Source organism: Thamnophis sirtalis, unplaced genomic scaffold (assembly GCF_051295495.1).
Source record: "Thamnophis sirtalis isolate CommonGarterSnake01/CBP01778 unplaced genomic scaffold, rThaSir2_p1.2 scaffold_13, whole genome shotgun sequence".
Classification (NCBI taxonomy): domain Eukaryota; kingdom Metazoa; phylum Chordata; class Lepidosauria; order Squamata; family Natricidae; genus Thamnophis; species Thamnophis sirtalis.
Window position 1 is genome coordinate 54,695,713 of NW_028261393.1, and position 12,732 is coordinate 54,708,444.

Below are 12,732 nucleotides of genomic sequence, written 5' to 3' on the forward strand. Positions count from 1 at the left end.
GGGATTGTTACATTGGTTTCTGGGGTTTCTTCCCCTCCATTCCCCCCACCCCCACCCCAACATCTAAACTCTCAGGGTGGAGGGGAAGGGGCTTCCTCCCACCTCTCAGATGCCGAAAAGCCATCCAGAACTACAGAGTTTGGAAGGGACCTGGGAGGTCTTCTAGCCCAACCCTCTGTTTCAGCGGAAACCTTACACCACTTCAGACAAATGGTTGCCCACTCTCTTCCCCTCTCTCTTGCTGGGGACTAGAAAATTGGGTTTAAATTTTGGCAGGTGGGGAGGGGGCCATGAAGGGTGTTAGGTTCAGGCTGCTCTGGACCCCTTCAGCCCCACAAGTGTCCTTTTTTGGGGGGGGCAGGTGGAGGGCTTGGAGGGGAGGCCATACACTCTCCTGGGCTGTGACGTGTGAATTGCTTGCTCCAAGCTCTTGTCTTTCACACACCTCCCTCCCCCCCCAGCCCTCCCCCCCAAGCAGCAGCTGAGTTTTGGGTCAGGCTAGGAAGAGGTATGCAGAGGGGGCTCCCTCCTCCGGCCGGTGGAAGCCCTGAGGGTGGGACCAGGAGCCCCACTCGCTCGGAGCCAGGAGCCCCACTCCTGAGGGAGAAATGCTGCCGGGTGGGAAAATAACCCCCTTTATGTCTGAGGATGCCCACAAATGACACGAGGGGAGGGGGGGGAGATGCCTGTGCTTTTCCAAGCAGCCCCCCCATTTTCCCCTTCTTGCTGCTGTAAATATCTCGTGCATTCAATAGCAGGCAGCAAGGGGTTTGGGGAAAACTGAGCCCTGCTCCCAGCAAGCTGGATGTAGGATTTGTCCCTGGCAGAGAGGAGAAGGCGGTGGCCAGGGGTGTCTGTTTGTTTGTGTGTGTGTCTTTGTGTGTGTGTGTTCCTGCACAAGTTTTGCTGTGTAATGCACGATTCCCACTCAAGAGGGCCGACAGCGGCAGCCTTCCCCTCCTTCGCTGGCAGGAAATGTTTTGACTTGCTTGCCTGGAATTACGGCGGTAAAGAATGCTGGGCTTCCAGATTTAGTGTTCGTTCGGGGCGTGGGAGAAGGCCCCGTCTCGGGCCTGGGCTGAGCTGAGAAGAGCTGCTCCTTGGGGAGAGGGGGGTGGCCACCGGGAGAGGTAAGGGGGCTTCGGCGGGGGGGGGGGAGGGGGTTGCCGTGTCCGAGCCTGGCTGAACTCTGCTGCAGTGCAGGGTGTGTGTGTGTGAGAGAGAGAGAGAGAGGGAGAGGGAGAGAAAGAGTTGGAGAGAAAGAAAGAGAGAGGGAGAGAAAGGGAGCAAGGGAGAGGGAGAAAGAGAGAGAGAAAGAGAGAGGGAGAGAAAGAGAGGGAGAGAAAGAAAGAGAGAGGGAGAGAAGGGAGCAAGGGAGAGAAAGAAAGAGGGAGAAAGAGAGGGAGAGAAAGAGAGAGGGAGAGAAAGAAAGAGAGAGGGAGAAAGAGAGAGAGAAAGAGAGAGAGGGAGAGAACAGAGAGAAAGAGAGAGGGAGAGAAAGAGAGAAAGGGAGAGAGAGAGAGAGAAAGGGAGAGAGGAGAGAAAGAGAGAGAGAAGGAGAGAAAGAGAGAGAGAGGGAGAGAAAGAGAGAGAGGGAGGGAGGAGAGAAGGAGAGAGAGAACCTTCCTCTTTTCTGGGCTCTTAACTTTTCTTCTCTTTTCCTCCGCCTTCCTCTCCGGTTTCCTGCCAGTCTGTCTGATGGGAGGATGGAGGAAATGAACGCTGAATGACACAGGGGAGGGAGGGAGGAAGAGAGAGAGAGAGAGAGAGAGAGAGAGAGAGAGAGGGGTCCGTTTGGATGTTTGTGCAATTATTGGGGTTCAGCCCAGCTGCTTCCTTCCTTCTGCTGTGCATGGGGAGACTTTGGGGGGGGGGCTCACTGGGCCAAGGGGGCCGGGTTCTGATTTGCTTCCGGTGAAAGCCTGGGGAAGGGGGTCCGTTTGCTGACTTGTGCTGGGGGGGGGCGGAGTGGCTGGGAACGGCCCGTGTAGCACATCTGGAGAAGGTCTAAGATGGACGTGTGAGTCAGCGTACCGGGTAAGGGAAAACATCTGGCCGGTGCTTTCCTTGGGAAAGGCTGCTCTGCTGGAAACCCTGGGGCGGGGGGTGGGGGGGGCGCGAATCAAAGAGATCCAGAGGGGCCTGAACTTTGGAAGGTCCCGCAGAGCCCCGGGAATCCTGACCCAGAGGTTGCGGAGGTGCCAGGCTGGCCTAACTGGCGGAGTTGGGTCCTGTGCTGGTGTGATGGGTGGTGTGTGCAGGCAGAGGTGTGCCTTGTTTCCAGCAGGGATTCAGTCTGCGTCGTGATGTCACGCCAAACCTTCTCTCCTCCCAAAAGTGGCAACTGGATGCCCAGCAGGGAGAAGATTTGGGAGCAAGACAAGGAAGGAGGGAGGGAGCGAAGGCAGGAAGGAAATCAAGAAGGAAGGCAGGAAGAAGGGAGGGAAGGAGCAAAGGAAGGAGGGAGGGAGCGAAGGCAGGAAGGAAATCAAGAAGGAAGGCAGGAAGAGGGAGGGAAGGAAGGAAAGAAGAAAAGCAGGAAGGAGGGAAGGAAAGAAGGAGGGAGAGAGGAAGGAGGGATGGAAGAAGGAAGGCGGGAGGGAAGGAAGGAAGGCGGGAGGAAAGGTGCAAAGGAAGGAGGGAGGGAGGGAAGGCAGGGAGGAAGGAAAGAAGGAAGGCAGGAAGGAGGGAGAGAGAAAGGAAGGAGGGAGAGAAGAAAGAAGAAAGGCAGGAAGGAGGGAAGGAAGGAGGGAGGGAGAGAAGGAAGGAGGGAGGGAGGAAGGAAGGGAAGGAGCAAAGGAAGAGGGAGGGAAGGAAGGAAGGAAAGAAAGAGGAAGGCAGGAAGGCAGGAAGGAGGGAGAGAAGAAAGCAATAGCAATAGCAGTAGACTTATATACCGCTTCATAGGCCTTTCAGGCCTCTCTAAGCGGTTTACAGAGAGTCAGCATATTGCCCCCAACAACAATCCGGGTCCTCATTTTACCCACCTCGGAAGGATGGAGGCTGAGTCAACCCTGAGCCGGTGAGATTTGAACCGCTGAACTGCTGATCTAGCAGTAGCCTGCAGTGCTGCATTTAACCACTGCGCCACCTTGGCTCAGGAAGGAGGGAGGGAAGGAATGAAAGAAGAAAGGCAGGAAGGAGGGAAGGAAGGATGGAGGGAAGGAAGGAAAGAAGGGAGCAGGAAGGAGGGAGGGTAGGAAGGAAGGAAGGGGACAGTGGTGCTGGAGGAAGAAAATTCCTCGAAAGCTTCGAAATTCAAATTCAAATTTAATGAATTTATATGACGCCAAACCCCGAAGGACTCCGGGCAGCTTACAGAAATATCTCTCTAAAACAGTGTTTCTCAACCTTGATGACTTTAAGTCCTGTGGACTTCAACTCCCAGAATTCCCCAGCTGGCTGGGGAATTCTGGGAGTTGAAGTCCACAGGACTTAAAGTCACCAAGGTTGAGAAACACTGCTGTAAAAGAATAAAAAAAATTAAAAACAGAGAAGAAAAGCAGGTTAAAAAAGACACATCATGCACTCAATCTAGGGGGTGGAGGGGAAGCTGGACCTCATTCATGAGGTCAACAGCCCCAGGCCTGCCGGAATAGCCAGGTTTTAGTAGCCTTTCGGAAGGCCGAGCGAGTGGGAAGGGTCCGGATCTCTGGGGGGGGTAGATCGTTCCATAGGGCCGGGGCAGCTACAGAGAAGGCCCTTCCCCCGAGGAGCCGCCAGCCGACATTGTCTGGCCGACGGCACCTGGAGAAGGCCCACCCTGTGTGATCTTATCGGTGTGTGTGTGTGTGTTTTGGTCTGTGAGAATTCGTTTGCAAAAGATGCACCTGAACCCATTCAAATCCCTCCGAGTGTTTCTTTAGCGAGAGACGTATGGAAAAGGGCAGGTGTTGTGTGGAAAGATGCCAGCAGTCAAACTGTATTCAGTGGAGCTCCGATATACGATATATCTCCCGCATGTTAAGGGTGGATCCTCTCTCCGGCTTTTTCTCACAGTCTCGTAGTGCCCTAGAGGAGAGGCGTCTCCCTTCGCTGATGGTGAATTGGTTGCCATAACTGTAGCCTGGATCTTTTATCAGTCCGGGAACCAAGGCTTAGATATGGGTGGGCGTAGCTCTGGGTGCTGCAGTTATGAATTCTTTCCCTGAACAGGCAGTTGGACTGGATTGAGTTTGATTGTTGGACTAGATCAAAGAAGAGGGGGTCAAGTGTTAATGCCACTTTATAAGGCCTTGGCAAGGCCGCACTTGGAATACGGCATCCAGTTTTGGTCACCACGATGTAGAAAAGATGTGGAGACTTTAGAAAGAGTGCAGAGAAGAGCAACAAAGAGGATTAGGGGACTGGAGGCTAAAACATACGAGGAACGGTTGCAGGAACTGGGTGTGTCTAGTTTAATGAAAAGAAGGACTAGCAGAGACATGATAGCATCTTCCAGTATCTCAGGGGTTGCCCCAAAGAAGAGGGAGTCAAGGCTATTCTCCAAGGCACCTGAGGGCAGGACAAGAAGCAATGGGTGGAAACTAATCAAAGGAGAGAAGCAATTTAGAACAGAGGAGAAATTTCCTGGCAGTTAGAAGAATTAATCAGTGGAACAGAATTTGCCTCCAGGAGTTCTGAATGCTCCGACACTGGAAGTCTTTAAGATGATGTTGGATAGCCATTTGTCTGAAACAGTGTAGGGTTTCCTGCCTAGGCAGGGGTTGGACTAGAAGACCTCCAAGGTCCCTTCCAACTCTGCTATTGTATTATGTATTAAGTGATTGTCCAAAGCACTTGAAGGCAGGACAAGAAGCAATGTCTGGTCGGACCTTGGCCACTTGAAGGTGGGTGGACTTCCAGAATTCAAAGGCCAAGGTTGGGAAACCTGGACTCAATACTCTCCTTCAGTGCCACTTCACACTTTACTTTTCCTTCGATTTCTGGAAAAATCAGATGCCAGCCAGACCCTTTCCAGCATGGAAGAATAACCTTCTCCCCAAGAGACCTTTCACTTGCCCTTTAACCTGGCCTTATTCAGGCGCCCACAAATGTTAACGCCACTAGGCGACCTTCAACAAAAAAATCAACAGTTCCCCCGGAAAGTTTTCCAAACCCCCAAGTCTGAAAAACTTCCCAAAGCAGAGAAGAGGCTGGGAACAGCAGCCTCTTCCCCCCTCCTGGCAGGGTTCCTCCTTGGGGTACAAAACCCCCAAACCCCAATGGGAAAAATCAGAGGCCTTCAGAGGATAGAGATGGATCTCTGCCTGTTGACCTCGTCCTGCGTCTCCTTCAGCTTCTGGCGTGGCTTTTGGTGGGTCCGTCCTGAGTCAGGCTGATGTCATCGAAGCTGGCGACTTCCTCCAGATTGTCCTCACCGCCTGGGCGTTCCCTGACCTCGGGGGTTTACTCCTACTAGTAAAAGCAACACTTAACTAATTAGGGAACGAAGGGGGCCTCCTCGGCTTAAAAGACGTAACCGCCTCATCAGCAAAACACGGGTCAGACAGGCGGACAGGCTGCAGTTTTGTAAAATGTGGCAAATTCTATTCCGTTTCCCGAAATTGAGCTTGGGGGGGGGTGTGGCGACCTGATGGTTCGCACCTTTTCGAATGGGATAATTTCACGGCGGGGCCCGGTGAGCCGTGCGGCGTGTTGCGCAATGCCTGGGCTGTAAAACAGGGACTGAGCGGATTGGCATTTTTTGGCGTGGAGAGAATTGAGCAAACAAGGAAACGGCTCATCCCTTCGGGCCGCTGCAGGAAAGTAGGAGATGGTTCAACACTCCCCCCTGCTTGTTTACCTAGAGAAAAATGGGCCTAAGGACAGGAAATCCCCCACACCTCCAGGTCAGAGGTGAAGCAGTCCGTCTGCCCAAGGAAGGGAGGGAACATCAGGTAGGCTCTCCCAACAAGGAGACCAGGGTGACTGGGGGAGCCAATGAATCTCTGGGCTGCAAACATTTTCATTGCGCTGGGTGGCTTGCAGCTGGGAAAAGGTGTGTGTTTGTTTTTATGAGGGGGGAGGACTATGCCGCAAAGAGGGAGGGGGTGTTCCTGGGCTTCCTCCAACCAAACCTGCTGGCAGGCCAGCATCTTCCACCTTGTGATGGTCCTTGTGGCTTTCCTTGGCCAGGAAGTTCCACGGACTCCCCCCTCTGTTTACTTTTCATCCGGCTGTTTGTGAGTCCTTTCCAGCTTTTCACTAGGTGGCTTAGCCAGGTGGACACCCAGCCTGGCCCTGGGGAGGAGTTTTGTTCCTTGCCAAGGGGGCGGCTAGCTTTAATCCTAGTTAAATAGTTAGCTATTTCGTTAGGATAGTTAAAACTACTCCCAAGGGAGGAGGGAGGAAAGACCTCACTGCTGAAGACCCTGAAACCCCAGTCTGGCCTTGGGTCAGTTTCGCTTCTCAAATCCAGCCTCCCCTCCCTTCCCCCAGCTGGGTTGTATGTGTGCTCAGGATCTCCGTCCTCTTTATGGGAGGGGGGCAGTGGTGGGTTCCCGGTGGTACAGCCGTACTGGGAGTAGCGGCCAGCGTACCGGTACGGTGGCTCATTTTGCCCCTCCTGCCCGCCCGCTTTCCATAGCTGTTGATAACGCGACCGGCCAATTGTGCACGCACGCCTGCACGACCGCCGCCGAACAGCTGGGTGTCTCAGGGCAGTGGCATGTCCATGCGTGCGCAGTGCGTGTGTCCCAACTAGGACGCCTGGCTTTGTACGCAGCATACTGATTGCGACGGGATCTGGAACCCACCCCTGGAGGGGTGGGGAACTGGGAGAAAGAGAAGAATAAACTCAGCAGGCACACACACACCACCGAGTGTTTGCGAGGACCTTGGGAACACGATTATTGCTTGTTTATTTGCTTGAGTCCTGGATGTGGCGCAGAGCCAAGGTGGCGCAGTGGTTAAAGAGCCAAGGTGGCGCAGTGGTTAAATGCAGCACTGCAGGCTACTGCTAGATCAGCAGGTCAGCGGTTCAAATCTCACCGGCTCAGGGTTGACTCAGCCTTCCATCCTTCCGAGGTGGGTAAAATGAGGACCCAGATTGTTGGGGGCAATATGTTGACTCTCTGTAAACCGCTTAGAGAGGCCTGAAAGGCCTATGAAGCGGTATATAAGTCTACTGCTATTGCTATTGATATCTACTGCTATGTCCTTGGTGACAAGAGAAGCAGGAGGCCCAAACCAGTTTGAAAAGAGAACGGAAGTATAAAAAAGTACCTTTTATCACATATGGTGGACCTGCCCGGAAACACAAAAATATTGGACAAAATTTGGAAATGGGTGCAAGAAATTACAGGAGAACAGATAAAATACAAACCCGAAATCTTTCTACTGGGAATAATCAAAGGGAAATATGCAAAGAAAATTAAGTACATGTTAACACATCTGCTAACTACAGCTAGAATTAGCATTTGCCCAATGCTGGAAACAAAATAATACCCCCTCGGATGAATTAGTGATTAAAAAAAAGACTTTGGATTGTGCAGAGATGGACAAATTAACACTGAAATTAAAAGATAAAGAAGAGTTGGAATATTATGAAATTTGGAACAATTGGTACAAATGGCTGCAAAACAAGAATAAAATTTATTAAGCCAAAAAACAATATATATAAATATATATAGAACTGTGTATAAAGGTGTGTAAATATAGAAGCGAAATATTATATACATATACAGGTATGATGACATAACAATGTTGATGTAATGACTGTAAGGTGTTGTAGAAGGGAAAAAATAATTTTAAAAGAATCTGCTAAAAAAAAAAAGAAGAAAAGAGAACGGAATGAGGAAGGGACCTTTTCAGCTACTGAAGGTGGTGGCTCTTTCAGCGCAGTTACGGGCATTAAAAAGGGCATCGCTCTGGTGAACAGATCCCAGAAAAGCACTGATGAATTTCAGGATTTACTGTAGCAAAAAATAATAATAATAATAATCAGGAGTCTGGTTCTTTGATTTAAAAAAAAATTCTAGAAGGTTTTGGGGGTGGTATAATCCCCCCAAAAGACTCAAGCATTTTCTCCGTGCCAGACAGGTGGGTTCCTACCAGTTCGCACCTATTCGGTAGAACCGGTTCATCAAATCTGCCAAACCAGTTAGAAGAGTCCACCAGTGGACCCGGAAAGCAGGCCACACCTACAGAAGAGGTCCCAAAATTTTTTGAAACCCACCACTGGTGGGTGTGTAATGTCCCGCAGTTATCTACGCATTAATAATGATCTAGTAATATTTCCTGATACATTTTAGGGACCTTTCCTTACATAATTGGTGTTTTCTTTCATCCTTTTGGATTTCTAATTTCTGTTTCCATTAGTTGGCAATTGCTAAAACCAGGTGAAAAAATATTCAAAGCCTTCTTGATTTTAATTGTCAATTTATGTATTCCTGCACATTGTAATATTTATTCGTTTACATATCTCTGTTTTTCCACCGTTGTGCAAACGCAATTCCAGCAGCTGCTAACATGTGTAAAATTAAATATATATTATACTCCCTTTCAAAGAGCCAGCAAAATATTTCTGGTTTTAATTCCATATCTTGCTTTACGATGCTTCTAACCACTAACGTCTGAATAGCTACTTGGGACCGACCTAAGTACTAATTCATAATTTCATATCCGGTCACATGGGCGGCAAGCCACTCCCATCCGGTCACATGGGCGGCAAGCCACTCCCATCTGGTCACGTGGGTGGCAAGCCACTCCCACAAAGGAGGCCACACCCACAGAGTAGGTTCCAACAATTTTTGAAACCCTGATGAGAGATGCTAAGTCCTTAGCTGCGTACTAACACAACCCAGGGAAAATTAACCAGTCCTTTGTGTAGGTGGAATGAATCTTATTGGAGGTGGACTTGTGTTCCTAACTTATTGGGGGTTTTCTCTTTCTTCTCTCTCTCCCCTCCCTCCTTCTCCTTTTTTAGGTGTTGTGTTAATGCGCAAAGATGGCCAGCACCACACAGATATCCAAAGATGAGCTAGAGGAACTCAGGGAGGCCTTCTCCAAAGTTGGTAAGTGGTTCCGTTCGTACCAGAAATCGGGCCTGATGCGTTGGGCTTGGACCCGTTTCCCAGAACCTCATTTTTTGGGGGAGGGGGGGGGTTGCAATCATAAACATTTTCTAGTCCTTCACTTGCTTTTCACCCATTACGCTGATTTAACTTCTGATTTGGAGAAAGATAACTCCCCACCACTCCTTCGATTTCAATACGGGAAGCCCTTGACGGTCACTTAACAGCCCTTTGAAGATACGAAGGACCTCCCCAGAGCTACCCACAACCCAGTTTTGAAGGTCTGCCCCATTCCCACCCACCCCTGCAGTCACATGATTGCATTTTGCGTGCTCTGGCAACAGGCTCACATTTATGGCTCTTTGAAACCTCTTGTCGTCCCATGACCAGGGTTGGGATCGAAAAAGTTAGCAACTGGATCTCTGCCCAGTTTGCTGAATGGCCATGGTCATTGTGGGTGTGACCTACTCAAAGGGAGGGGGAAGAGTGTTCGCCCTTCCGAAGCTCCGGAGGCTTTCCTCGAGACTCCAGAGCTTGGGGAGCAGCCCACCCCTAGAATTATCCCTGTTTTGCGGGCCCAGTTTGGATTCCCCGTAAGGAAAAGTTAGAACCTTCAGTGGGAGGGATTCAGCCGGCTCGCACTATTCAGGAGAACCAGTTGTTAACTTTCTAAGCAGTTCGGAGAACCGTTTTTTGGAAGAAATCTCCTTTTGTTTTTCCCCACTTTACAGGGCTAATCCTGTAAGGAAGGCAGGAAGGGAACATTCTGGTGTTGTTTCTAGCCTCATCTTTATTGCCCTGCTTACAGAAACTGCCTCTCTAGTTAACCCTTATAACATTGTAACAGCTAAAGCAATAGCAATAGCAGTTCGACTTATATACCGCTTCATAGGGCTTTCAGCCCTCTCTAAGCGGTTTACAGAGTCAGCATATCGCCCCCAACAACAATCCGGGTCCTCATTTTACCCACCTCGGAAGGATGGAAGGCTGAGCCAACCTTGAGCCGGTGAGATTTGAACAGCCGAACTGCAGAACTGCAGTCAGCTGAAGTAGCCTGCAGTGCTGCATTTAACCACTGCGCCACCTCGGCTCTATAAGCAAAGCAAAGCGCCCATTGACGTGAGTGACTTTGAGTTGGCCACGCCCACCCAGTCACATGATCACTGGTCCACGCCTACTCAGCTGGTCATTAGGGCAGAGAACCAGTTGTTAAATTATTTGAATCCCACCACTGCTTCAGTGTTATGTTTCTCAGCCGTGGAGCAGAAGGGGGCAAATAGCCTCCAATGGATGTTGAACTTGCAGTAGGACAGGGGTCTCCAACCCTGGCAAGTTTAAGACTTGTGGACTTCAATTCCCAGAAGCCATGCCGGCTGAGGAATTCTGGGAGTTGGTCCACAAGTCTTAAAAGTTACCAAGGTTGTCCCCAAATTGTTGGAAGTGCAAAAAAATAAGTAAATAAACACCAGACACCTTTTCCCATATGTGTTGGACATGCAATATTACTGGAAAATGATATAGCAATAGCAATAGCAGTTAGACTTATATACCGCTTCATAGGGCTTTCAGCCCTCTCTAAGCGGTTTACAGAGTCAGCATATTGCCCCCAACAACAATCCGGGTTCTCATTTCACCCACCTCAGAAGGATGGAAGGCTGAGTCAACCTTGAGCCGGTGAGATTAGAACCGCTGAACTGCAGATAACAGTCAGCTGAAGTGGCCTGCAGTGCTGCACCCTAACCACTGCGCCACCTCGGCTCTTATAATCATGGCTGGACCAAATGGTGGGAGATCCAATTTTGTTCAAACCAGAAATTTTTCCTCCTAGGCATAATACCGGAGGGGTATAAGAAAGATGTGCTCTATCTAATTACACATGTTACTAACTGAGGCGTGTTTAACTTATGCGCAGTATTGGAAAAAAATAAAATACACCATCAGAGTTCGATATATTTAGAAAAATTTTGGCTGGCGCGAAAGCAGATCGGCTCACCCTCGAATTAAAAAAAAGGGGAATCGGAATACTATGAAATTTGGAACAGATTTTATGATTGGTATAAGGTGACAAGACTGGAACAAACTGTAAATAATATGATTGGATAGAAAGATAGATAATGTATTAAGTAGGCTAATAGCTAATTATCTGTATATAATGTGATTGTATGGTCCTTACGACTTCACTGTGCTAGCAATAGCAATAGCAATAGCAGTTAGACTTATATACCGCTTCATAGGGCTTTCAGCCCTCTCTAAGCGGTTTACAGAGTCAGCATATCGCCCCCAAAAGTCTGGGTCCTCATTTCACCCACCTCGGAAGGATGGAAGGCTGAGTCAACCTTGAGCCGGTGAGATTTGAACCGCTGAACTGCAGATAACAGTCAGCTGAAGTGGCCTGCAGCATTGCACCCTAACCACTGCGCCACCTCGGCTCTTTGCACTATTTTAAATGTAGAAAAAGTAAAAAATATATTTTAAAAGGTAGCAAGGTTGGAGATCGCTACAGTAGGGTGTAGGCTTCAGGGGGGGAGGGGGGCTTGAGATTAGACCCCCGCCTTGTTCCTGATTGTCCCAATCTCTCTTTCTCTTCCACCTGAAAGATCTCAACAGCAACGGTTTCATCTGCGATTACGAGCTGCACGAACTCTTCAAGGAAGCCAATCTTCCGCTCCCGGGATACAAAGTCCGAGAGATCATTCAGAAGCTGATGATCGACGGAGACAAGAACAAAGATGGAAAGATTAGCTTCGAAGAGTTCGTTTACGTAAGGCTGGAACCCTCCTGGCGTTACTCCTCTGATTCCCCCCCCCAAACTCTGGGCAGCGGCTTCTCCTGGGGGAACCATCCAACTTTCCTTCCTTCAGCCCTTCCTCCATGCCTTTATTCACCCTATTATTCTACGCCCCCGTCTCCGCCATTTTCCGTAAATGTGTAAATCACCAAAACAATGTTGAAAGCAGCAGAGCAGAGAAATCTCGAGCCAGCAAATCGGGGGGGGTCCCTCAGGATTAAATTACGATGGATTAATCCAGGACCTTCTAAATAAGGTTCCATCTCTGGGCTCCCGTATCTCTGCTGCTGCAACCCAAAAGGATGACAGAATAAACGAGTTGGAAGGGACCTGGGAGGTCTTCTAGTCCAACCCCTTCCCCAAGGTAGGAGACTGGCTGTCCAAACTTTTCTGTAAAATCTCTAGCGGTGGAGCCCCCATAACTTCTAGAGACAAGTCCTTCCGCTGATTAATTTTTCCAACTGTCAGGAATGTTTTCCTCAACCTCCAGGTTGATGTTCTCCTTGATTAGTGTCCATGCGTGGCTTCCCTTTAGAGAAGAGGTTGACCCCCCCTCTTCTTTGCGGCAACCCCTCCAATGCTGGAAGACTGCAATTCACGGCACCCCCAATCTTTCAGAGGAGTTTTTAGGATCGGTGTGCCCCCCCAGGTCCTCTTCTCTCCCAGAACTTATTCTGGGTTGTCTGTGTGTGTGTGTTTTACAAAAAGACTCTCCCCCTCTTCCTCTCTTTTCCAAAGCCTTAAAAAACAGAGCACAGAATTAACCCTTTAAAAGAAATAAAGGAATTCAAATCAGAAGAAGCCAAACAGCAAGAAAAAAGGGAATACCTTTGTTAGTTGGTGTTCAACCCCCACTCCCCCAGCCAAGCCAGAAAAAAAAGTCATTCTTTTGGAAGTAGCTTGCAAGAAATAAGTGTTTTCATGCACGTTGAGAACAATAACAATGAC

At 49.4% G+C, this 12,732-nt stretch overlaps 1 protein-coding gene across 3 annotated transcripts in view; it reads left to right on the top strand.

Annotated features, from left to right (window-relative positions):
- PLS3 (plastin 3) overlaps positions 1–12,732 on the top strand; it is a 41,211-nt gene that overhangs the window by 10,307 nt on the left and 18,172 nt on the right. For 2 of the 3 annotated variants that reach the window (XM_087728372.1, XM_087728374.1), the window contains exons 2-3: positions 8,909–8,996; positions 11,594–11,757. In XM_087728372.1, coding sequence (XP_087584498.1) covers positions 8,930–8,996; positions 11,594–11,757 — 231 coding nt within the window. In that variant the 5' untranslated portion in view covers positions 8,909–8,929. Of the gene's footprint in view, positions 1–833; positions 1,131–8,908; positions 8,997–11,593; positions 11,758–12,732 lie in introns of those variants that run through there. The other variant, XM_087728373.1, reaches the window with a different exon arrangement.